The 26,539-nt window shown below is 47.0% G+C and overlaps 2 protein-coding genes across 2 annotated transcripts; both read left to right on the forward strand.

Annotated features, from left to right (window-relative positions):
- The first annotated feature begins 280 nt into the window (after positions 1-280).
- Positions 281-13,145, forward strand: gucy2d (guanylate cyclase 2D, retinal). Its single transcript, XM_060056637.1, has 19 exons — positions 281-681; positions 1,845-2,922; positions 3,277-3,578; positions 3,917-4,289; positions 4,614-4,698; positions 4,815-4,932; positions 5,047-5,166; positions 5,479-5,559; positions 5,832-6,008; positions 6,333-6,489; positions 6,975-7,124; positions 8,011-8,159; positions 8,671-8,834; positions 9,120-9,312; positions 9,814-9,988; positions 10,606-10,704; positions 11,275-11,369; positions 11,462-11,547; positions 12,165-13,145. Exons 2-19 carry the CDS (start codon positions 2,007-2,009, stop codon positions 12,247-12,249), a joined length of 3,525 nt encoding a protein of 1,174 aa, XP_059912620.1. The 5' UTR covers positions 281-681; positions 1,845-2,006; the 3' UTR covers positions 12,250-13,145.
- Positions 13,146-15,052: 1,907 nt separating this feature from the next.
- si:ch211-284e13.4 (insulin receptor substrate 1) lies at positions 15,053-25,245 on the forward strand. Its single transcript, XM_060056636.1, has 3 exons — positions 15,053-15,996; positions 17,295-20,489; positions 20,894-25,245. The coding sequence occupies exons 1-3, from the start codon at positions 15,648-15,650 to the stop codon at positions 20,899-20,901; spliced, it is 3,552 nt and encodes a 1,183-aa protein (XP_059912619.1). The 5' UTR covers positions 15,053-15,647; the 3' UTR covers positions 20,902-25,245.
- Positions 25,246-26,539: the final 1,294 nt, after the last annotated feature.

The following is a 26,539-nucleotide window of genomic DNA, read 5'->3' on the forward strand; positions in this document are numbered from 1 at the left end:
CCAATGGTGGGCCATTGAAGTAATACATTTTTATTTACTTATCTAAGTAGAGTTACATTATGTGTATGTTTCCCTCTTTCTCTCTCGCTCCTTCTCTCCATCTCTCTCTCTTTGTCCTTCTTTCTCTCTCTCTCTGTCTTCTCCGTCTACATTCTCCCTTTCTCTGAACTCCTACTTTGTCAGGTAGGATTAAAAGCTAAGAAAGGTCAGAGGTCAAACGGCCTGCTCGTCCTCTCATGGTCTTTCTCTCTCTCTCTCTCTCTCTCTCTCTCTCTCTCTCTCTCTCTCCCCGGCCATCTGCCAATCTCTTTGAACTCTGGTTCCTGGGTTCCGCTCGTGTCGTTGCGGTCATCCCGGTCCTGGGCTGTTCGGTTTGGGGACGGCCCCAGTCCAAAGACAGCCACAGCCACCAAACAGACTCCACTGATTGGGAATTATTCTCTCCCGTCTGTATTTGCTCTTCAAGGACAGTATTTCAGGAGAAAGACAGATGGACCTCCAGATCCGAGAGGATACTATTTGGGGGCTTCTTGGTTTTTCTTGTTATTTGGATTATCTAGGAGATATATTTGCTTTCTTGAACCAACCTCAAGGATAGAAAAACGTTCTGTATTATTTTTTGGTTCACCTGGAACCCGAACAATGCAAGCAATATATGACTCCTATGTGTACACCCTCCAGGTAAGAAACGTTTCTTCCCAGACTACTAAGTGAACACATCTTTTGCATTAATTTATTTAATACATTGTCCAAATAACAGAAATTACTTAACATTGATCACTGCACATCAATCTATTATTTTCTTACAAGATGCTAAGAACAGTGTTAATGAATGTGGACTAGGATTAAACCTTTTGCAACTTCACTTTGATATCTTATAACTAACATCAGAAGTTACCAGTGCCCTTGATGATCCTGATGATAAAAGCAGAATCTCAGTGAACCAAAGCAGTTAACGTTATTCATAAGTATTGGCAATCATGTCAGAGTAGCAAGGAAAGCTAGGACTTAACCCTATGCTTGGTCTTTAGGAAACACTAAGCCACCTCTATATTTAGCAACTTTCGGTGGATTTTAGTTCAACACCTGTAATTCATGGCTGCTCTGGAATGGAGGAAGGATTTTGGGTCGTAAATAATAGCACGGAAAGCCTTACATTTTATTTTCTCCACAAATCAATTCAACAAGGCCTATGTAGCTTTTTTCGCATCTTTTCCTCACTTTTTAAGAGTACGGACCTACAACTATACTATTTGTCTTTGTCTAATTTTGTCAGTGATATGTTGTGCTAGCGAGGCCCGCCAGGTCAGCAGTGAGGAGACAGGTGGGTAGAGCGGGGGACATAAAGGGATTGGCTTAGGAGGAAAGAGAAAGTCCTGGCCACATCAAGGCCCAATTTAGCACTATGTTTCGATGGCTTACAGCCGTCATGTACCGTACAGCTAATCAGCTTGCGTCACACGTTAAGCATTCTGATACCTGTTGAGGGCATGGCATGACTGCCGAGGGCCAATCAGACAGATGGTTGCTGTTTTGTGATTTGCCATCTCATTGGCTCAAGCAAAATGTCTAAGAATGAGCATATTTATAAATGAAACTTATGAATATGCATTTACCCAAATAAATAAGCCAGTTGATTTACAACTAATGTTTGACATTGACTCAACAAGATGACCTTCATGCTTTCTATCTTTTATCATTGAATTATAACATCCCTTTCTTGGTATAATGGAAGGTGTGGGTTTCAAATAAAAAGGGAATTAATGATTGCACTGTGTTTTATTTGTGCTAATTGCAAACCCTTTGCCATTTTTCTATTCTGTGTGGCTGCGCCGCCTTCCCAGTGATGGCTTGGAGGCTCGTGACCAACTGGCCTGCTTTGGGCTAGAGGCGTGCTGGAACCCCAGGAAGAGAATTTGATCGACGAACACAGACGCCCTCAACACTATTCCCCATAAAGAGTCCGTCCTCTACGGCTGAGACCTTGGCGACGTTCAACAGGCAGAATGGCGAGCCACAAAGACCCTCGTTTCTTGCACAACCTGTCCTATCACCCACGATGGCTCCTCACCACCAAGGCCAAAAGACACACCAGGACCGTTTTGGATTCCAATAACAATTGTGGCCATTGTCCAAGCAGATCAATATTGCCATCGTTATCATCCGTGTCATTATCTTCATTATCTCCATCGTCATCCACATGTACATCCTCCTTAACATCACAATCCTCACTCAAACCACATTTGCCATCACCCCCTTTGATACGCCCCAAGCACGGGAGGGGCCACTGGATCCTCGTGGCCCTTCTGATGGCAATTTGTCTCCCTTGCGAGTCCTGGGCCACGACCTTCAAGGTGGCCATCGTTGGGCCGTGGACTTGCGACCCTCTCTACTCCAAAGCCCTCCCGGACCTGGCCGCCCGTCTGGCCACCAGCCGCATCAACAAAAACCCCTACCTGAACAAAGGCTACTGGTACGACTACACCCTCATCAACGAGGACTGCAAGTCCTCCCGGGGCCTCGCCCGCTTCGCCGAGCTGGACGGCTACGGCTCGGCGTTCCTGGGTCCGGCCAACCCCGGGTACTGCACCTCGGCGGCACTGCTGGCCAAGCAGTGGGACCTGGGCCTCCTCTCCTGGGGCTGCCTGAAGCCCAACATGGAGGAGGGCGGGATGCACTCCACCTTCCTGCGGCCGCTGCCGCTGTCCTCCCGCGTGCTCTTCTCCGTGCTGCGCTACTTCCACTGGGCGCACGTGGCCATCGTCTCGGAGGAGGGGGACCTGTGGGAGGCCACGGGGCAGGAGCTGGCCTCGTCCCTCAGGGCCTTGGGCCTGCCCGTCGGCACCGTGGTCACCATGGAGTCGGACAAGGACGGAGCCCAGCGCGCCCTGGAGACGGTGCGCGACGCGGACCGGGTCAGAGGTGCGTACCGGTCGTGAACCTTCGCCGTGCTGGAGGTCTTGATTTAAAGTGCTGATTCAACCGTCTCATGGAAAAAAATCCATCTACCGGATAGTGACGGCAAGCCTGGGAGTGTGGCAACCAACATTTAGAATGGATCGATAGATGGTCTAGCTGGTACGATCCGTGAGGTCGATCTTTCCATCTTACATCCGGGTGGACATTCCCATGATGGAAGTGGCATATAATGGCTGATTAACACTAATCAGTGAACAAGGTGCCCTTTAGTCATTTCAGGTAGGATTACGATTTATGACAGACCTATTAAGATTTGTTTGGTGTCCGTCTTGTTTTTCCCTCCCTTCCCGCTCCCAGTGGTGGTCATGTGTATGCACTCGGTGCTGATCGGCGGAACGGCCCAACACAGGCTGCTGACCACGGCCCTGGACATGCGCATGATCGCCCGCGGCTACGTCTTCATCCCCTACGACACGCTGCTGTACTCCCTGCCCTACCAGGACTCGCCCCACTACGTCCTGGGCAACGACACCAAGCTCCGCAAGGCCTACGACGGGGTCCTCACCGTCACCATGGACTCTGGGAAGAACAGCTTCTACGACGCCTTCAGGGAGGCGCAGAACACCTTTGAGATCCGCTCCAGCATCCCCGCCGAGCAGGTAAACTCAGGGCAAAACTATTGGCGGTGAAAAAGAAAAAATGTATGACTGCAACTGAAATCCCTCCTTGTCCTCCTCCTGCTCCTCCTCTTGCGACTCTTTCACTTTTAGGACAAAACTAATTCTACTACTAGCTAATTCACTACTACTACTACCACCTCCACAAATACAATTAAAACGACATCTTATACATCGACGAATACTACAATGCACGTGCACGCACAAATATTAATGCAATACATGAAACTAGTATCTTGTACTGTCGAATATTATTGATTGAATGATTTTTTTCTTGTTGAATGATTTCTTCGCACCGTGTCCCCCCGTGTGTTCACTAGGTCTCCCCGTTCTTCGGCACCGTCTACAACATGTTCTACTACACCGCCATGGCCGCGGAGCAGGCCCGCAAGACGGGGGGCGGCTGGGTCACCGGGGAGATGCTCACCCGGGCCGAGGGGGGCTTTGAGTTTGACGGCTTCAATCAGCCCTTGTACGGGGGCGAGAACGGAGAAGGCATGCTGGCGCGCTACGTGGTGCTGGACTACAGCGGCGTGGGCTCCACCCTGTACTCCACGCACATCCTAGAGGCCGCCCACACGTCTGGGAAGACGGGAGGGTTGAAATACCTGGGCCGGTCCATCCACTTTGCGGGCAGCACTCCCTACAGCGACTCCAGCTGCTGGTTCAGCCCCTACTTCGCCTGCAGTGGCGGTAAGTCCCCCTGCTGCGGTGGGAAATACACACCTGTTCAGACGGTCAATGCCTGTGTGTTTTGAATGCCGAACGCCCGGGTGCAATGACAGTCTTTCAATCCCGAGAGACCCGAGACAATTTCAGTGTGTCCGCGTGACCAAAGCGAACACAGAGACAACTTTGATCCTTTCGTCAACGGATCACCAATTCCGGTTCACGCTCAGTGTTCTGTGCGTCCGTTTTGGGCCTGGAGGTTGTAGTTCAAGCAACGCCCCTGCTGACGTCTGTGACACAGGCTTCATCCCCTCTCTCTCCCTGTGTTTCTGTGTTTCCTGTTCAAAGGTCTGGATTCGGCCAGTCTCTTCTTCCTCTGCCTTCTGTTCATCACATTGGCCGGTGGCGGGGTTTACCTCTTGTTCTACCTGAAGTATGTCCACTGCCAGGACTGATGCCATGGCCTGCCTGGGGGTTTTGTTATTGGTTATCATTGATGGATCACTGGTAGGGTATTGGGAAATTTCCTAAATGTTTGATCCTTTGTAGGAGAAACGGCCTCCTTGGTGGCTTTGGTGGCTTCGGTGGTGGTGGGAATAACGGGTCAGGGAAGGTGGTCCTCACCTTGGATGACCTGATATTCATCAACACTCAGCTCAGCAAACGGGTCAGTGTTTTTTTGTCGCTCTTAAGGGCCCGCCGTCCCCTTGTGCGTTAAACCCCAGGACTCCCTCCGGCCCCCCCGCTCCTCCTTTGACCCCTCCTCTGGTCCTCTGAGCAGAAGCTGAACGAGGATAGCGTCATGAAGAGCCAGATGGAGATACAGGCGGCGCGCCCGTGTGTATCCGGTCGCAGTTACATGGCGTCCTCCCCTGACAGCTCTAACGTCGCCGTCTTTGAGGTGAGCAACGCGGACCGCCCCCTACCGATAGAAATCATCCTACGGTTGTTGAAAATCACAACCGCCATTCAACCGCCGTCCATTAATGAGGAACCTTCCAGAAGATAAGGATGCAGCTGTTATTTGTGGAACGAGTTCCTAAAAGTCAAAAAAACATGTCCAATAGTATTATGCAAGTGATTTTAGTTATTGTTGTCTTCATATTCCACATTCACACACTCAAACACACAAACACACAAACACACACATCCACAAACACCGACACTGAAACACACACACCTTTGTAAAATGTTGCTATTTTCTGCACATCAGGGGGACTGGGTTTGGCTGAAGAAGTGTCCTGACTCCACCACAACAAGTGTCAACAGCAATGCTGAGTCTTCTTTCATCAAGGTAAGCAAACAGAATGGGATTACACTGAATTTGTCATTACAATTAATATGATTGACAATTATGATTTAGTCAGTGACCACTGCAGACTACTACTAGTCCCTGTGTTCTCTGGTCACCATTGGATTCAAGCAACGCAGTACCAAGCAAAAACAGCGGACCACAAATGATATAAATTACAAATCTAGACACTGTTGTGGCAGTACAGTGTTGGTGACGGTCTGGCACCTCGCTGTCCTATGCAACTCAACGCTTACTCGCTCCCGAATCCACAGCTGCGAGACATGCGTCACGAGAACCTCAACCTGTACATGGGTCTGTTTTGCGACTCCGGGATCTTCGGCATCGTGACCGAGCACTGCACGCGAGGAAGCCTGGAGGACCTCCTCAACAACGAGGAGATGCGTCTGGACTGGATGTTCAAGTCGTCCCTGTTGATGGATCTTGTCCGGGTGAGCCCAGCTTCCCACGCCTTTGCGGTTTTACTGTGTTGTTAGTCCCTGGTTCAGGTCCAATATGGTAAACTCTACTATTCCAGTTATAAATCCATCCCTTTTATCAAAGGTGTTGACTGTAGATGCACAGAGGAGATGGATAGCTTGTTCAGTGTTAGCCATGCCTACAGGCAGATTGTGGTCTTTAGGCTTTCGAAATAGAATCGGCAACTTGCAAGACTAATCTGAAAAATACTAACACACATGCTTTCCATCCCCCTTTTCTACCAATTTGTACAAACACACACACACACACACACACACACACACACGCACACACAGGGAATGAGGCACCTTCACAACCGCAACATCATCCACGGGAGCCTGAAGTCTCGTAACTGTGTGGTGGACGGCCGCTTCGTGCTGAAGGTCACCGACTACAACTTCAAGAACATCGTCCTGTGCCAGAACCTCCCGCTGCCAGAGGAGAAGCCTGAAGGTCAGAGGTCAAAGCCTTGCGCTTTCTTTACTTGCACATAGGCGGAGGGCAGGGTCGTTTAATGCAGTGTGGGCAAAACCATTTTGGGACCACGCCCTCGTTGTTGGGTGGGAGCATAATTGCAACCGATTATGTGCAGCCAGTTCCCCGCACATTGTTTTTTAACCCCGTCGACAATGTCACCGTGGGGGGGTGCCCCGGTGGCTCCCCGGGTAGAGCGGGTCCTATGAAGAGCCGGTCTTGACCGCAGCGACGGGGATCGATGCCTGCCCGTGGTCCTTCGCTGCATGTCCTCCCCTTTCTCTCTCATAACATCCTGTCTATCTCACCCGCTCTATCATAAAGCATATAAATGCAAAAAACGAATCGTAACTATATCAATGTCCCGGTGAACATATATGCATCGAAACACACTTGGTCCTCAAAAGTCGTGCTGTTTTTGTCGCGTGGTTTTTGTAAGCCTTACTTGCCCTCTCCTCGTCCAGATCTTCTGTGGACCGCGCCGGAGATACTGAGGAACCCCAACCAGCATAAGAAGGGCACCTTCCGGGGGGACGTGTACAGCTTCTCCATCATCATGCAGGAGGTGATCTCGCGTTGCGCCCCCTTCTGCATGCTGGACATGCCGGTCACAGGTGAGCCCCCAGCCGCAGCAGCATCACTCGTCCAATGCTATCTTTATTTGACCATACACACAAAGAGAGAACAACAGCATGCAGCCTTATTGTTGCTGCCAAATACACATCATATAACCTCAGATAAGATACTGTATTGATCACAGAAGGGAAAATTGGGTGTTGTTTCATTGTTATTATTTTTTTTTTTTTAAGGTGGTGTAACATAATCTTTGGCATATTATGGGTTATGATATTTGGGAGCAAGTCGCAGTTAGGCATCTTAGGGTTTGGGTTAGGTTTAGTGGGCCTACATGAGGACTGCCTTTGGGTTGGAAGTCGAATACACTACAGCAAGCAAGCATTCAGCTGTACTTGGCAAGATGTATTTTCAATAGGTTGTCAGAAATCATAGACGCATAGCTCTCATTATTGTTTTCACATCTAAATATGGATGACAGTCTGTGAAAGGAGTGAGCTTATCTTCCTTGTATTCCCCTCTTTTTCCGGACCAGATACGAATCTAAGGTTGAACTTGTTTATCAAAATCACACTTTTAGAAGTTATGTTTTTTCTTCAGTAAATATGCTCCTTTAATATATGAGACTGTTATCATATTTACTGCATTGTATTAACCTATTTTACATATTTTTTGTATGCAATTCTCATGAAGCTATTATTTGAAACCAATCCTATAAATGGATGGCAAGTGTTTTAATATACTTTTGCAATATAGCTAGTCTCGCTATTAATCGTCACCCTCATCGTGTGTGTGTGTGTGTGCGTGTGTGTTTGTGTTTGTGTGCGTGTGTGTTTGTGTTTGTGTGCATGCCTACGTTTCCCTGCTTGTGTGTGTGTGCGTGAATGCGTCTGTGCCCGTGTGTGCTTCCTTCGTCCTCCGGGTCAGAGATCATCAGTAAGGTGCGGTCCCCCCCGCCCCTGTGTCGGCCCGAGGTGTCGGTGGACGAGGCCCCCATCGAGGTCCTCCAGGTGATGAAGCAGGCCTGGAGCGAGGAGGCCGACAAGAGGCCCACCTTCGAGGAGATCCTGAAGCAGGTACATCCAAGGGGTCAGAGGGGGACTCGCGCGGGCGTCGGAAGAACTGAAGCGAATTTGCGTCACGTTGCAGACCGTCATTTTTACACCACTCACTTAGGAAGCAGTTCCCTTGTCCTAGACGGAACACAGTACACCATTATCCACTACCTCTATACTGATCACATCACTACACCGCTGTATTGTAGATACTGTACAATATGTAACAATAGAGCTGAACCATAACACATTTATAAACTGTACTGTTCTTAACAACAGATACTGTAATTAGCACAACAGTAGATATTGTAACAACACACAATAGTAGATGCTTTACAATACACAACAGTAGATACTTTACAATAAAGAACGGCAGATACTTTACAAAACACAACAGTAGATACTTTACAATACAAAAACGTAGAATGTTTACAACAAACAACAATGTTCCCCATTTTTTGATACGTTGAATACAAAATAAACTCAGTCCACATTTCCCGTGTGTAACCGACCCCCCTGGTTTCCGACCCAGTTCAAAAGCATCACCAGGGGGAAGAAGACCAACATCATTGACTCAATGCTGCGCATGCTGGAGCAGTACTCCTCCAACCTGGAGGACCTGATCAGAGAGAGGACCGAGGAGCTGGAGGTGGAGCGACAGAAGACTGATAACCTCGTGGCCCAGATGTTGCCCAGGTAGGCATCCATCGGGAGTAACCATGCCTCGATGCTTGACACTCGGGTCTTGGATAACGACACTTTGGTGAGGTCGTAGGTGGAAGTCTGCCATGCAAGATTACCCTGCGTCTTGTACGCGAGTTCCCCATACAGTACAGAGCTCACAGTCCTCACATGTGTTTGCTTTGAGATGAACGTCTCCATGACTGCACGCATGATTACGCTACATCGTGTTTGAAGCAACCGCTGGGGCTCTCTCCTCCCCCGCTCTCCCCCCCCCCACCCCCCCCCCCCCCCCCCCAGATCTGTGGCTCAGGCCCTGAAGACAGGCAAGCCAGTGAAGCCAGAGCACTTTGCCGAGGTAACCCTCTACTTCAGCGACATCGTGGGCTTCACCACCATCTCGGCTCTGAGCGACCCCATAGAGGTGGTGGACCTGCTCAACGACCTCTACACGCTCTTCGACGCCATCATTGGTCGTCACGACGTGTACAAGGTAACGTGCGCGCGCCTCGCCCGGAACGCATGTGGTGCGTCCACTGAACGTTTCAGCTGCAGGTGCTGAATTGAAATTTGGAAATGGCTTTGCATTCTGAATTCAGAATGACATTCCGGCCTGCTGCTGCAGCCCCATGGTGGTTGAAGTTTGAGATTTGATGCTCTTTTTTTGGCTGATGCCTTGTTTGAAAAACTTGACCTGCAACCAGCTCACTGGGAATATCCATTTGACCTCATAACTGTCATTCGCTTTTATTCCATGTGAATGAATGGTAATACTTCACTGCATTTATATCTATAGAGAAAATAACATTTATGAAATACGTATTATTTATTTCTTATTATTTTTAAGTACTTCATGATGTGGAAACCTGTACGTAATAATATGTATCTCTATGAGGTTTTTAAATAGATCCTGTGAGGATTAAGCACAGGGTCACTCAGAGGGCTGATGGGTATCAGTGTATTCATTCCTATATTTTCTCTGCATGTTGATTAGGTGGAGACCATCGGTGATGCCTACATGGTGGCCTCAGGAGTCCCCAACCGGAACGGGAATCGGCACGCGGGCGAGATGTCCAACATGTGTCTGGACATCCTGCACTGCATCGGCACCTTCAAAATGAGGCACATGCCCGACGTCAAAGTCAAAATCCGTATTGGCCTGCACTCTGGTAGGCCCCTACTAGATCTCTGTGTGTACTCCTGTCTTTGCACCATAGGGTACACATGGGTACACGTGCATGCATGACTGTGAGTTTGTGTGTTAATGTGTGTGTGTGTGTGTGTGTGTGTGTTTGTGTACGTTAAATCTTGATTCATCTTATCGTATGGCTTAATTTTGAAATGAACATCTCTGCATTTAACATTGTGCCGCGGTGACATGACTCCTATTGGACACCAGAGGAACGGGCCACCGGGGCCAGCTCAAGACAAAGTGTTATTTTTACCTAATCCTCCCGTCTGGAGCCCATTCCTGGAACAGTGAAACGCTATCCACTTAGGCACACTGTCATCCAATTACACACCGAAGACGGCGTCTTAGAACTGCCTGGATCTATTGAATTATAAAGGCTGCTCCTATGGCCATAGCGGTGACGTCAAATGGATAAATTACATATACATATTGGTAAAATAATGAATAACATCACAGATGGCATTTAACTTAATGACACCATGTGTCATTAAGTCTTCACCTCACATTTAAGATATGTTATGGTTTGCAAGTGATACAACAATGACAGTTGTCCTTCATTCCTGTGTGTGTGTGTGTGTGTGTGTGTCTCCCCAGGCCCAGTGGTCGCTGGTGTCGTAGGCCTCACCATGCCTCGCTACTGTCTCTTCGGAGACACCGTGAACACAGCTTCCCGAATGGAGTCCACAGGGTTGCGTGAGTAAAGAGCTCATCCAGCATTTCCTCTTCCTGTTTAACTACTGGTGTAAAGGGGAGGTAGGAGGTGTGGCAGTGTGTCCACACAGCTCCAGGCTAAAGAGGGTTTAGGGCGAGCGGCCCTTAATAATCCCTTAAGTCAATTAGTGGAATTAGTGGCTGAGTTTGAGGGTTAATTTAAATACCCTTTATTTGCTGTCTTGCCCTCGGTGCTCTCTCGATGCTAGAAGATGGCATCAATGTCACGTTAAAACTATGCACTGTGTCAGCCGTTAATCATATTTATTTGTTGAAAATCCAAGGTTAATAACATTTTAATTGATATGTAAGTATTGTGAACATAAAAGTAGTTATGTGCTTGACTTTTACTTTTTTTGGTGGCATTCTTCATTTCTCCGTGTATGCATTAATCAATTTATATTCGGTTCAATAATAAAGACAGGAGGAAATAGTTGGGAAAATTAAAGAAAGTGAATTGTTCTACTGCTACCAAGTGGTCCAAAATATATTTACAGCCTGTTATGAACCGGTTTTAGAGACATTTCCCAAATTCTTCTCTTCTCACCATAGCTTACCGAATCCACGTCAACCAAAGCACAGTTGACGTTCTGAGAGAGTTGAATGACGGCTACAAGATCGACTGCCGAGGCATGACAGAGCTGAAGGTGAGACCCTCAACATCACATACAGACATTCCTCAAAAGCCAGCTGCTTTTACCATGGTGTTTATTTCACCTCTAAATGTGTCTGTTTTCAGGGTAAAGGAGTAGAGAACACCTACTGGCTGGTAGGCAAGAACGACTTCACCAAGCCCCTGCCCGTGCCACCGGACCTAACGCCAGGGTAAGAGAACACAGCGGACGCTTTCAACCAAGGCTACTTATCGGAGAGAAATAGTTTAGCATGTAAGGGGCTAGGTCAGGGTCAGCAACCCGCGGCTCTGGCCCTGAATGCGGCTCTTCCACCCCTCTGCAGTGGCTCCATGCAGCTTTGATTCTTTTTATAATAAATAATAAAAACGACTTCGATGTTTTAACCAAAAGGGAACATCTCAAAATAAAGTGTTTTAAAATGTTGTATGCTAAAGTAAAAGTCACATCCTCCACCATACATTTCATAAATGCAAAAAACAAAAGGCTATTGGTTATTTTATATGTAGGATAACTATAAATAAAACGTTAGATACTGGGCTATCTTCATTTTAGGGGTTGAATAAGTTTTGTGGTTCCAGATACATTTTATATGGTGGGAGGGACCAGAAGGGGCACTTTTGATAGTGAGGTTGCCAACCCCTGAACTTGGTATACCAGTAGAACGTGGGCATCTGGGTTTGAACCCAGAGACTTCTGGCTGAGAGTGAGACACTCTCGACTATCCTAACCCATGCCCTGTTGCTGTTAGCCTCCGGGCATACGACTTGCGTGACCGTGTGTAAATAATATGGACTCTTGTCTTTACAGGGCGAGTAACCATGGTATCAACTTGGATGAAATCCCTCCGGACAGAAGACAGAAGTTCTTGGATCGGCAGAAGAACCAGCGTTAGGTGAACAATGGCCGGCCACAACAACAAAAGGAACTCCTTTAGGGACTGGCTGAAGGATTATTGGATATTTGTGTGCATGGAAAGAAAAAGAAGAAATCGGCACTTATTCAGTTAAAATTCAATTCATGGAGTTCCTTAAGTCCTTTAAACTAAAAAGCATATTTTAGTTTTTAAAAAGAATTCAAACAACCTGCTTGAGATTGCCAAAATCTAAAGTCTTTCTGAGGAGATGATTATATTTTATTAATTTCACTCCCTAACCCTGATAAAAGCCACGATCCAGAAATGTAGTCTTGCAAATTTGCATGAGAAAAAATATTTCAAATATCCCTCAGAGGTGTATTATCTCAAAAAGCAAAGATGTACATAAGAATGAAGTTTCAATGTTTGAACTGTATATATTTATTTATGCTATTTAGAAAAACCATTAGGAGTTTATGAATTACACACCAAACCATTTATTTGTCAACTCAGCTAGTAATATGGAAACGTTTTGTATTGTTTACAATTCCATTGTACAAATGTGTATGTTCACAGTAGTAACAGGAGGAAATTATGGAAATGTCAACGGTATTGAGTTCAAGTAAGGATAGGTATGGTTTGTTTTTATAAATTCCATTTCTTTATTTTCCACAGCAATAATTTGAACATACCATGAAATAAGCATATGTGTGCTATTATATCAACAGCTTGACTCGTGTCAACTGGACACTTTTCACATCACAATTTTATTGGAGCTGTTATTAGCCTCAGTAGGCGAACAGTTTAGCAATCAGATTGGATTATTGGATCTAAGGGTCTGAAATTGTACCCCAAAAAAAAAAAAATACATTACGTAATTTGGCCCACATTTCAAAACCATTGCTTTGTTCATAGAAATACATACATTATTAATTCACTCTTTCTCAGAAATTGAAACCAGAAAACAGATTGATGGATGGGAGTTTGATTGATCAGTAGCTGGTATTAACACTTGAGATTTTGCGACGAAAAGGAAGATATAAAATATATAGTAGGCCTACACATGGTCGTTTTTTACCATGAATGGACTATGATTTCACTGATCACTGATCAATAAGGCGAGTTTGGTTGAACACTGTATATGAGATCTGAAAAGGAAAGCATGATCATGACATCAATCAATCAACAATGGATGTAAATTAGCCTTAGGCTAACTCGGGTGCAATGCATGAAATGTTTCTTTTAATTGCACATGGTCCCTTTCAAATAAAATTGAAATTGAATTGAAATTAAAATAAATCAAACCGGCTATGACTTATAAAAAAATTCATATCTACATACATCCCTTACTCTATTAGTAGGCTTACTGAGGGAGGATGAATAGGGGAAAGAACTTTAAAGTTAAATTGATTGTTAGCTATGCAGCTAGCCAATGCGATAACCTCTAACCGTAATCAGAGTAGTCTCTCGTGTCTGTCTTTCCGTTTTCTCGACAACCGTTCTTCCGATCGACTTTACACTTGGCTGTTGCATTGTGGAAGACACAAGGAAGTGGTTTAGTGTGACAGTTCTGGGCTGAGGGGGCCTTGAATGCTGCAGGCAGCAATACAGGAGGCCAAGCAATCGGCCCAGTCCAGACAGACCATCTGAACGGGCAACTGAAATGCAGGGAGGCTTATGGTCACGAGTGGAAACCGGCCAAGCAAGAGAATCAAATGATTCCGGATTGGGGCGGTGGGCGGGGGGGGGGGGGGGGGGGGGGGGTATTGTTGGAAAACCCTTCTGAATATGTATGGAGGTCTGGGTTGTTCCCAGAAGTGCTTTGTTGATAGCAACAGGCAGGGATGTCGTTAGGCCAATTTTTAAAAAAATCAAGAAAATCGTAACATGCCTGCACTTAACATAATAAGCCAGAATATGAGTTGAAATAAATACTAATACAATGAGAAGCTGTCTTTAATTTGGATTAAAATTGTTTCCGAGAGCGCATTGATGGATAGGTTTTCTAACCTATTTTCCTTGAACTCACCTCAATGTGTAGACTTAAATCATACCAACTCTTACTTTTGTTTAGCTTATTTATATTTTAAAAAGGAAGACATCCTGAAGACTCAGGAGAGGGAAGCAGGAGGTCTTAAGGCAAGTAAAGAAAAGAGATTGAGCGAGAAAACAGGCCCTGATAGATGCTGTGCTGTACTCTATACTGTAATAAATGATGAATTAAAGAACCACTTTAAAGATGTGATGTGTGCACTTTGGATACTGCTAGGGGATAAGCCCCCCCAGCCTCTAAATCCTAGTGACGTCCCTGGCACCATGGTGTGTGAAGATTTGAACTCTCCTTTGCCATATTTTTTGAACGGAAATAACACAGTACAGTTCTTTTGGGAAAGGAGATTTCACTCTATTTCTGTAAATAAATGTTAATGAAACGGTTACAATTGACCTTTAAGTGAACCATTTTTGGAACATGTGACTAAACATGCAGCCACAACCATACACTCACACATACAAACGCACACATATGTGCACCCACGTACACGCGCGCACACAGACACCCTCTCAACTAAATCCTCAACATGTTTTATGAAGGCTATTCTTATAGGGCATATAGCTGTTAGTGCGTATAGCCCACCATCAGTCTAGACTTGCGTTAAAACTATCTTGGATACCAAGTACCAAATGGAGACCTTTACATTTGCAGCAAATAGGTCTACAAAATAAAATACCTTTTCGAATATCGAATACGGGCTACCTCATGCTCAACATGCAACTTGGTTTTTGCACGCTGACTCGCGTCTCGCCTGTCCGTCACACACAGTCGAACACTGTGTTCCAGCATGCGCGCGCATCTTCTCGTCAGCCCTGGAGCCCCGCGGACACTTGTTATCACCTCGAGATGCACGAGCGTCTGACAAGTGAAGAAGACTATGAGGAAGAGGAGCAGCGGACAGGTGGAACAGGCTAGGGGTGTCGTTAATACGACCGTTAAACCGTGTGCGTCGGGGTTCGGGAAGGGCTACTGGGAGGAGGACGTCGTGCGCGCCGCCGCCGGTGCATCTACTGCTGCCAGTGTACCCACAGTCGCGTCGTGCGCGCCGCTAGTGCGCTGCCATCCGCTGCCGCTGTATCCACCGCCGCGTCGTGCGCGCCGCTACCGCTCTGCCATCCGCTGCCACAGCAGGCTACTATGATATGAGACACAACACATGGTTGGGCTGATTCTAGCACACACACACACACACACACACACACACACACACACACACACACACACACACGGTGGTGGACAGCCTCTACGCCTCGATGTGGGCTCGGGGACGGCGGATATCGTGGAGATAATGGATTAATAATCGATACACGGACCGAGCGCGGGTTTTTTCTTTTTCTCTGAAAGACAGGGTTTGATAAATGAAAAAAAGAACGCTCCCCTCGCCATGGAGAACCAAGCGGGAGAGCAGCAGAGCTACGAAGACGTGCAGAAAAGCGGGTACCTCCGCAAGCATAAATCGATGCACCGGCGGTTCTTCGTGCTGAGGGCGGCTTCGGAGCAGGGTCCGGCGCGCCTCGAGTACTACGAGAACGAAAAGAAATTCCGTAGTAAATCCCCGGTCCCCAAGAAGACCCTGAACCTGGAGACGTGCTTCAACATCAACAAGCGGGCGGATTCCAAGAACAAGCACATGATCGTGCTGTACACCCGCAGCGAGAGCTTCGCTATCGCCGCAGACACCGAGGAGGTGCAAGACGAGTGGTACCAGGCCATGCTGGACCTCCAGTGTAATTGTAAGATGCAAACCACCGGAGTGTTGAGTTATGTCCAGACTGTCTGTCAGAATTTCAGGGCCTTTTCAGGCTGTTTGTTATCACGTCGTGCTGCATTTCGCTCCACCATGCAGGCGCCACATACACATTGGTCAGATGATGAGCCAGGCCTTGGTGCAGTTCCAATGTGAATGTGCAAATCATCATATAGGATCATTTAAATGGGATATGGGTGCCCTTTGGGGTTAATACTTGTTTTTATCACAGGAGCACAGGTACATGGGTTCAGATCATAAGCATAGAGGAGCCAGCGATGGGCGGCGCGCGCTGTCTGTGAAGCACCACGAGCATCAATCTCATGTAATGGGCTGCAGATCATTTTCTCTTCGATTCATTTTCATTTAATGCATCGAAGTCTTCGTCAATCCACGATTAACCTTAACGTGCATTCATAGGGTGACACAAATATGGGGTTATTTTGCATTGCGTCAAGGGAATATTGCATAGCATTGAAATGGTTGGATGCATCGTGCAGGGGTAGCCTAGCCTAGTCTGCATCGTTGGAGCCTATGTTTTTGTTTTTCTGCATGGCTCCCGCTGTCGTCCGCTTAACCTACATATCTGTATGGTGCTGCTAGGGAGGAGATCGCGTCGTCACAGGGCTCTTATTGGAAAACGCGTTTCTGTTGGTTGCTCACGTGTTTACGTTGTGGTAGTGGGTTCTCATGTGGTAGGCCTGCTTGGGATTCGTGATTATTCCACCATCACAACAGCGTTTTTCTCACTTCCACGCGTTATAAGAATAGGAAGGGGCCTACTACATTTATGGGGATCGATTTATCATCATAATCAAAATGATAATCATCATAATAATGATTATTATTACAATAATAATCATGGTAATTGTAATAATTTGAATAACTCAACATAATGATGACTTATATATTATTATTATTATCATCATATTTATTAATGTTATTATTATTATTATTATTATTATATTTATTATTATTATTATTATGTAATTCAATTGCTTAACATGTAGAAGTTTGATCTACAATTACATGCAACATTTAACTAAGCTACACGGCATGTAGGGGCCTCCAATCAAAACAACATCAACTTCAATCTAAAGCAGCCAAACGATAACACATATTTGCAAAACCTTTGATTAGCACTATGGATCGAAATGATTTGATTATTTGATAGAAGTATTGATAGAGTCACCGAGCTATTGATCAATCTTGATACATCTTCAATGTATTTGTTGAGTAACCCTCCCTCTCTCTTCACTGTGTCCCCCCCCCCCCCCCCCCCAGTTAAAGCCCCTGACGACTGGGGCAGCAGCGGCGAGTGCAGCTCCCCCTCCCCGGTGCCCACCTTCAAGGAGGTGTGGCAGGTCAAGGTGTGGCCCAAGGGCCTGGGCCACGCCAGGAACCTGGTGGGCATCTACCGGCTGTGCCTGACCGACAAGACGGTCAACTTCGTCAAGCTCAACTCCGAGGTGGCCTCCGTGGCGCTGCAGCTCATGAACGTGCGCCGCTGCGGCCACTCGGAGAACTTCTTCTTCATCGAGGTGGGCCGCTCGGCCGTCACGGGCCCGGGGGAGTTCTGGATGCAGGTGGAGGACTCGGTGGTGGCGCAGCACATGCACGAGACGCTGCTGGAGGCCATGAAGGCGCTCAGCGAGGAGTTCCGGCAGCGCAGCAAGTCCCAGTCGGTGGGCACGTCGTGCGGCGGCGGCGGCACGGCCTCCAACCCCATCAGCGCCCCCGGCCGCCGCCACCACCACCCCAACCTGCCGCCCAGCCAGGTGGGCTTCTCCCGCCGGGCCCGCACCGAGACCCCGGGCACGGGGGGCAGCAGCACCAGCACCTCCCCCACGTCCCGCCACGGCTTCCCCAGGGCGCGCACCGCCAGCATCGGGGCGCGGTCGGAGGAGGGCGGGGCCTGCGGCAAGGGCACGTGGGCCAGCTCCAGCCCGAGCCTCAACAGCTCCTGCTCCACCACGCCCACGCTGAGGCCCAAGCCCACCCGGGCCCCCACGCCCGCCAAGATCACCCTCAGTCTGGCCCGGTATACGCCCAACCCCACGCCCTCCCCGGCCCCCAGCCTGTCCTCCAGCTCCGGCCACGGCTCAGAGTGCGGCCTGATCGGGGCCGCGGCGGGGGGGATGGCCGTCTGCTCGTACCCCCGGGCCCCCCAGCGGGTCTCCGTCTCGGGGTCCCCCAGTGACTACGGCTCCTCGGACGAGTACGGCTCCAGCCCCGGCGAGCACTCCCTCACGGTGCCCAACTTGCCCGGCACGTCGCACTTCGGCGTCGGCGGCCACCTCGGGCACGGCGAGGGCCCCGCCTCCTACCTCGTCATGGGCCACCGGGAGGGGCTCCTGGCCTCGGGCCACCGCTCCAAGGGCCGGCGGATCCTGCGGCGCTCCTCGGGCCGGGAGTGCGAGGCGGAGCGCCGGCTGCTGACCAAGAGGGCGTCGCTGCCCTCGGCCGCCCGCGACCGCCTCGGCCCGCGCAGGAAGGACGAGGACGAGGGGGACGACGAGGAGTACGCCGTCATGTGCCGCAGCCCCAACGACACGACGGACCGGCCGCCCGGCCCGGGGGGCGGGGGAGGGGGCCCGGCGGGGGACGCGTCGTCGTCGGGGGAGGCGAGGAAGAGCGGCGGGGTCGGCCGAGGGGACGGCGAGGCCGGCGGCTACATGGCCATGGTCCCCGGGGGAGCGGCGTCCCCGCCGGGCTCCCTCGCTCTCGCGGCGGCGGCCGGCGCGGCCGGCGCCGGCGCCAAGCCCGCGGCCGCCGACGAGTACATGGCCATGACGCCCAACAACAGCGCGTCGTCCCCGCAGCCCATCCCCCCGCCGGGCGCCGAGGGCTACATGCTCATGTCCCCCAACAGCGGCTCCTCCGACCTCCAGGGGCTGGTGGCCTGGGGGAGCCGCTCCAGCGTGGAGAGCCGCCCGGCCAGCGACTACATGAACGTCTCCCCCGGCAGCAGCCGCTCGGCCTGCAGCACGCCCCCCTCCCACCCGGAGCAGCACCCCCTGCAGCCCAAGATGTTCAACTCCTACTTCTCCCTGCCCAGGGCGTACCAACACACCCTCTACACCCGCTTCGAGGACGACCTGAACCAGGGCCAGGGCGGCGAGGGCGGAGCCGGCCACGAAGGCACCGGGACGGGAGGAGGAGGAGGAGGAGGAGGAGGAGGGGGAGGAGCAGGGGGAGGAGCCGGGGGAGCAGGGGGAGGAGGGGGAGGAGGGACATACAGCAAGAGGAACAAGATGGCGGCAGGTCCCGCAGGAAGCCGCCCTCTGTCCCTGTCCTCCTCCTCCTTCTCCTCCAGCTCGGCCAGCAGTGAGAGTCTGGAGGACAAGTCCCTGGTGGCGGGGCGGGGGTTGAGTGTGTTGCGAGCGGGCGGAGCATGTGCCAAAGACGGACGCCACGCGAGGAGCGCGTCGGGCGGTAAGGGCTCACAGCAGGGGAGGAGGAGCCGCCCCCCCGGCGCGTCCTCGGACATGGCCAAGGCCAACACCCTACCGAGGGCCAGGGAGAACCTGCAGCCCTCCGTCGCTCACAGCGTGGGCGAGTACGTCAGCATCCAGTACGGCGAGGACGGAGAGTGCAACGGACGGCGGCGCTCGGCGTCCCGGCACGGTCAGGCGGTCCACGGCCCCCTCGGGCCCCTGGACCGCTCGGTCCTCTGTCGGGACAGCCCCACCAACCTCTCGCGCAGCTTCTCTGCGCCACTGTCCACCTCTGCTGAGTACGTCAGCATGGAGGTGGGGAGGTCCTCTGCGTCCCCGCGGACCCCCGCCCGCTCCAAGTTCACCACCCCGCCCGCGGCCTCCCCCAAGTCCAGAGACGGTCGCAGTGCTAAGTCCTCGCCCCTTGCAGCAGAAGGCCACAGCAGTTACAGAACAAGCGCTGCCCTCCCAACGGACACCCCCAAAGGGCCAGATCCTCCGAGTAAGAGTTCTTCTTCTAACACCGCGGCCAGACCCCAAGCTCACTCCGGCCAACTGCCGTTTCAGCCGGACCCCAGCCTCGGTTTTTCCCCGATCGAGTCGTTCTCGTCTCCCGGCCGGAGCGGCCGACTGGCGCGAGGCGACTCCCAGGGTCTGAGGAGCCCGCGTGCAGGCGAGGCGTTTGGGCCCACTCCTTCAATGTCTTCTCTGAGCGCACTCTACCCGGAGGCTGGCCAGGCCGCGGCACATCGGCCGGCCTGGGACTGTTCATCATGGGAGGGCGGGCAGGCGGCTGGGTCCGCTGTGGCGCCAGCCCAAGCTGACTCCTTTACTGCTGAACCAGGCCTGAACTACGTTGACCTTGACCTGGCCATGGCGGAGAGCCCCCAGGCCGGGGTAGAGCATGCCTCGGCCCCTTACAACATGGCAGCGAGTGGCCTGGGCAGCTCCGCTGGTGCCAGTCTCAACACCTATGCCAGTATTGACTTCTACAAGTCTGAGGAACTGAGGGGACATCAGACCAGTAGGAAAGATATTCAAGGTAGGAGATGAGAATGTCAAAGTTTTTTAGCGTTTTTATTAAAAGTAGGCACTTTCTTCTGCTACTTTCTTCTGCTACTCTCGCTCTGCTGACAGTAGCAGAATACCATCTTTATTCAGGATGATATACAAATTCGTAGGATTTCATAAACCATGCCTTTTCTTAATAAATGCTTTGGCTTCAAGGAGATATTCAAATTTGTTAAAAAAAGTTATTTTCCTTACTATTCTTTTTTGGTCCAAAAGAAAGCTCAGATGAGCAGTTCTGAATGGTGAATAAGCTCATTAATCCTAATTACTATTTGTTATGACTATTTTACTACTATTTTGATTGATTTGTATTCAGATGTATTCAGATATAGACTACACATAATAATATTCTGCAACCCTATTCTCTTTTTCCAGATTGTTAGCGTTCCTCCAGGTTTTCAAACTGTGCTCCTGCTAGGTCTCAGACCGAACCTGCTCTCAGCCTGCTAAGGACCCGAGGGCCACAGTAGGCCTATTCTTCGTTTCTCCAAATGTCTCAACACCAGAACAGTCTACTCCAAGTCGATCTCTTTTGAGCATGGATGCTTCCCATCTCATGTTTTGCTTACCCAGACGTGTGCCAAAAGTCCACAGCTCTCTTGACAAACAATTCTCTTCAGCGAAAGAAAACAAACATCAGCCCTACCAGGAGAAAAACTCTTTGTTTTGGCAGCAGGTTTATGAATATCTTTTTTTATCTTTCAATTTTGCCAAATAGTATTCCAACATAGATTAGGCCGAAAAACCCATTGGTGTGTCCAAATATTTGTATTGTACAATACTGATAAAAAACAACAACATAATTTTGTCTAATCCCCCCGCACAACTCAACTCAAATCCAATGATACTCAATTTCTCAAGCAATTTTATGATTGAAAAGCTTTTTTCAGTTGCAGAAACACATAGTTTACACACCTGGACTCTTTACTTGAATACACAGAACCTTCATAACAAATTACCTTTGGAATCATTTAGAGGCGTCAACCTGTTAATAGTATTGGTGCAGTACCTTTTCTGCATAGAGACACTGATGAATGCTTATGATTTCAACAATATTATTGATAATTTATACACACTACTCTTTCTTTACCTCTTAAGTTTATAGGTAAGAGAGATAAAAAAAAAAAGACTTAATGATAAAGAACGATTTATAATTGTTTTGTATGGTGCACAAACAACAACACACACACACACACACACACACACACACACACACACACACACACACACACATACACATACCTACAGACAACATAAACTTGTATAATGTTAAACTATTTATTTGTGCCAAAAATACTTCAAAATACATTGATCGAATGAGATTCATAATTTCGTAAGGTAACGATCGCATTCGTAAATAAACCCAACAGTTGCATTTTACTTTCTCCCAAGCCAAAACCGTCAAACAAATTCTATATCTATCTACCCAATGAACCCTTGTCACACATAATGCACACATAAACAAGATGAAAACCCATTTGATGATTAAACCTTTTAGCAAACCAGAATTATTATATTGGTAAAGAAATATTTTCAACAACTTTGACCTTGAATCTTGTAAAACTACAAGATTCATTAATTCTGAGTTAAAAGAAGACGAAGGAAGAGGTTCTAAATTGGATTGTTGACGATTTGGTTCATACATTTTTCATTTTTTTAAATTTCTTTGAAGATTGGAAAGAGATTAGACACACAAATTTGTGAGATCACTGTGGGGGATTTTGAGGCACAACTACCGTTGCATAATACATAACCAGACATTTGTATTGTGCTTTGAGACATACCTGTATATTTTACTGAAGTATAAGCTATAGCTTAATCTACAATAGCTTTTGTAGCTTTTGAAACATCGTAGATACTGTAGTTTGTTTTTACATTTGCATTACAGTAAACACAGTTGTAATATAAAATAATACATTTCCAATGGAATATAAGAAAATAATATACATATAAAACGCGTCATACTATTTAGTCTTCATATCTATTTACTCTTATAAAGTGCCTAATTTCTGATTGTAGCTGATCGTAAACAGATTACAGTACTTCAATCGTAGTTTTACAGAACACAGAACAGAGAGCTAGCTATTAGTCAAACAGTGATCAGATTGCCTTACTGTGTTTGCCATGAATCCACTTCCACATTTTACTTTATGCCGTGCCTAACACTTCAGCCAAAATGTAAGCACTCACCCACCTCGTTTGGCTTCATCTAGCTGAAGTTTGGCCTAAAAATTCTCTCTCTCTCTCTCTCTCTCTCTCTCTCTCTCTCTCTCTCTCTCTCTCTCTCTCTCTCTCTCTCTCAATATATATATAATTTGTATTTTTTTTTACTTTTCTTTCATCTATCTTCCTGTGCGCTGCTGTTTGCTTTCCATCACATTAACCTTTGGTGCTCTGAGATAATTGCCAAAAAACAAATCAAACTCTGAAGCATAAATCTAGTCATAGGTTGGATTTTTTTTTTCAAAACTATGATATAGCCTTGTTTCATATTTCAGCAAAGACTAAGTAGTTTGACTCATAGAAAATAACTTGTGCATTACAATGACAGAGGTGCTGCTTAAATGAGTTTGGTCAGTTTTTAGACAAAGGCACTATATATGCTAAGCTAACTAATGCTTATTAGCGTGTGCTGGTAGCAGTTGTAAAGCAACTCAGTGCGCAGTGTTACTGCGCCATCGTAGATATTTAAGTATTTATGAAAATTGTAATGCCAACTTGCATATCAAAAGGATGGATCCCATTTGATAGCAAGGCAGTGATATAACCAAGCTGCCAGAAACATCAACTAGACATGACCAAACTCTTTAAATCAAAAGCTCTCACACTTTTATACAGGGGGTTGAAAAAGGCAGTTTTATGGTGTACTTTGACAGTATTAGTATGTTACCTTTATATTTTCTTTTCTGTGAAAATGTTTTAACAGGGCTCGGGATGACACAATACTTTTTAACCTTTTACAGCGCTATATTGAATTACAGATTAACATTACTATATAAAAAGCTTATATATGCAAACTCTGCTGTTAATATTTTTTGTAAAACATTACATTTTCAATATAATTCAAGCAACTGAATCAATAACAGGTGTTCAAGACATATAAAGGTCAAAGACAATGTTTCCGTCAACATTATTCAGGCAACTGGAAAGATTTTAACACTACCTTGGATACTGCATAATATCTGACTTATTAATATCTGGCTTGGCCTCACCACATCACTTACCCCCCTAGCCCCCTCAACTAAAAGGACACTTAAGTGCCTGGCTTTGATCGAAAATTCACCAGTATCTGATTTTATTACACTCAGCGTCTCCAGTCACTTGAATTGAGCAATTAATGTTGATTCAATGCGGAAAAAAAACCCCTGTTTAAAACCAGGTCCTGGAAAATAAAGTCTTTCTTGCATTTTAACCGAACAAGCGTTCTGATTCAGTTGAGCACAACACTGCAAAACTTTTGGCTTCACGTGAACAAGTTTTGTTTTGGACATACAATTTCTGTCTAGCAAATACGCTTGTTGCCCTATGAGTTTTGCAGCTGATATTGAACCAAATTATTTAAATTGAAGGTTGGTTCTTTTTCCATTTCGCAGATCATGTATTTATAGCATTTTTACTTGAAACCTTTTTAATGTTATTCTCTTTGAAATCAGTTATCATCATAACAAATAAGATTTCCCATAGTCCATTGTTGCCAGCATTACTTGTACTGACGACGAACCTCCTTGGCAATCTCTCGTGTGATGCGTATGAATTCTATTCATGGGATCGTCCCACGTTTACCTTCTCCAAGGGATCTTCTATCGTTCCTCCATTACTCCCTCGGCAGCCTTGATGCTGGGGGATTCTCCTGCTCCAGACTCCTTTACCTCATACTCTCAATTCCTCACAACCGTTTGCAGTTATGAAAATACATTTATGAAGTGGAGTTCTGAAAAAGGTTAAAGATATTACTGAATTTAACGTTTGCAGTTCTGAAAAGGGTTAAAGATATAAAGGAATTTATTGTTTGCAGTTCTGAAAAACTTTAAAGTTATTACTGAATTTATCGTTTGCAGTTCCTATAAAGGGTTAAATATATTACTGAGCTGAACTTTTGCAGTTCTGAAAAGGGTTAAGGATATAGCTGAATTTAAATACAAAAAAGACTCTATGAAAGCTTTGGATTTGAGCAGATATAAGTTTGTCTTTTTCTTTCTTTCTTTTTACTACGTTTACTGCCTTAGGCTGTCTTATGTATTAGCACTATACAGCATTGTATAAATGAGCTTTGCATTTATGAATTATCAAAATTCTCTAAGTCTGACGATTTTCAATTTGAATGAGAGACTAATGTCGTCTCTTCAGGATTTTACAAAACAGTGATGTTGAAATTGTTGTTGAAATGAGGCATATAAAAATGATTTATATGCCATCCATTGTGAATAATGATACTGTATGTACAATCAGAAATGTGATTATGAATGCAAAGGAGAAAACATTGTATTTATTTTAAAGCTATTGATAATACTTTGATAATAATGTATAGAAAAAGAAAAGAAAAATAGCTATGTAAAGTATACTGTGTATAAACAAATTTGTTCTAAGGGGGGGATGGGCATGGGGTTGATTTAGTTCACAGCCAACTGTTTAAATCGGAATATTGATGATTCTTGTCTGTGACGTAGACAATGTTTCTGTTTTATTATTTTCTTTTTATATATAAAAGGTAAAATCATCTGAAAATAGTACGATTGTGTTTGTGTTTTTTCTTTGTCTGTGTTTTCATGAAAAGTTTGGAAATGTCTTAAGAACTACTTAGATCAGTCAAGACTTTATTAAGTCAATGGCCCTCTATCATACTGCTCTGGCATAAGCCTTGCCGAGGGGCGCACGTCTTTAATCTCATATACAGTCTCCATATTATGTCTTCAAATGGGTCAGTAGCAATGTCCTAAGAAGTCATTATGCTTAATTAGCCAACAGACCTGGCAACAGTTGCAATGCGGCGTCATGAATAGACCAATGGAAACATAATTTAGGTTTAAGTATGAAGCATAAAAGCATTTTTCAGATTCTTATTACTTTATTAATTCCGGAGGCACTCAGTTACAAAAGCTCTGCTCAAGATAACAATAATATTAAACCTCTTAATGATATTATTCAATGAAAACATGGTGTGCTATGTTATGGTGTGTTCCAGATTCCTTGGGCGCCAGCCTTCCGAGTCGGAAGTTGGGATATCTCCCGGCTTTCTTGCGGCATTTCTCTGAGGCACGCCCCCTTTTTGTCTTCATCTCTCGGAATTCTGAGAGTAGACCGAGAGCAGTTGTGACGCTCTCAACGAAAATGGCTGTGCCCGTGAAGAGATTTATTTTCTTTGTACCTGTACCACGTTGGTCATCATAAATGCTCTTACGCACTTGATTACATTGCTACTTTATTTCGGTCACCAATTTATGCATTGCAAGGTCTTGCTGTGCGTGCAATACAATGTAAAGTTGTGTTGTTTGTTTTCGAGCTGGTTTGCTAAAGAGGCTAATGTAGCTAACAATAAACAACGACTAGCCAATTTAATGACACAACACAAAGTCAAAACAGAACGCTAGAAGTGCTCCGAGACCGGAAATGACGTAACAACTCGGAAGGCTGGTGTCCGAGGCATCTGGATCACACAATTGGCTTTATAGACGAAAGCTCGTCCCCTCAGCTATGTGGAGTGCTTCACCATATCTTCAACATCAGTCGTTCAAGGGTCCCTGTATTGTGGAAGACCTCCAGCCTTGTTCCTGAGCAAAAGACAAGGAGCCCCAGTGACTCCAAGGACCGCAGACCAGGGTCACTGACCTCCCACATCATGAAGACCCAGGAGAGACTTGTCCCGGAGCTGCTCCGACCAGTGCTGTAGAGTTCGTACTCAAGGCGTTTTTATTTTAATTGTCTCAGACTCGTCTCGGTCTCGGCTATTGGTCCCTCCGATTTTCTAGTTGGTCTCGATCAAGCCTTTTTTAAATTTCAAACCGACATCGCAAAAAGAAATGT

The sequence above is a fragment of the Gadus macrocephalus genome, chromosome 7 (assembly GCF_031168955.1).
Source record: "Gadus macrocephalus chromosome 7, ASM3116895v1".
Taxonomy (NCBI): domain Eukaryota; kingdom Metazoa; phylum Chordata; class Actinopteri; order Gadiformes; family Gadidae; genus Gadus; species Gadus macrocephalus.

Excerpts from the sequence above, each read along its gene's own strand:
- gucy2d (XM_060056637.1), top strand. The coding sequence starts at position 2,007 with ATGGCGAGCCACAAAGACCCTCGTTTCTTGCACAACCTGTCCTATCAC. Across the intron at positions 8,835-9,119 it reads GTGGCCCAGATGTTGCCCAG|ATCTGTGGCTCAGGCCCTGA; the intron begins GTAGGCATCCAT and ends CCCCCCCCCCAG. Across the intron at positions 11,548-12,164 it reads CCACCGGACCTAACGCCAGG|GGCGAGTAACCATGGTATCA; the intron begins GTAAGAGAACAC and ends TTGTCTTTACAG.
- si:ch211-284e13.4 (XM_060056636.1), top strand. The coding sequence starts at position 15,648 with ATGGAGAACCAAGCGGGAGAGCAGCAGAGCTACGAAGACGTGCAGAAA. Across the intron at positions 15,997-17,294 it reads GCTGGACCTCCAGTGTAATT|TTAAAGCCCCTGACGACTGG; the intron begins GTAAGATGCAAA and ends CCCCCCCCCCAG.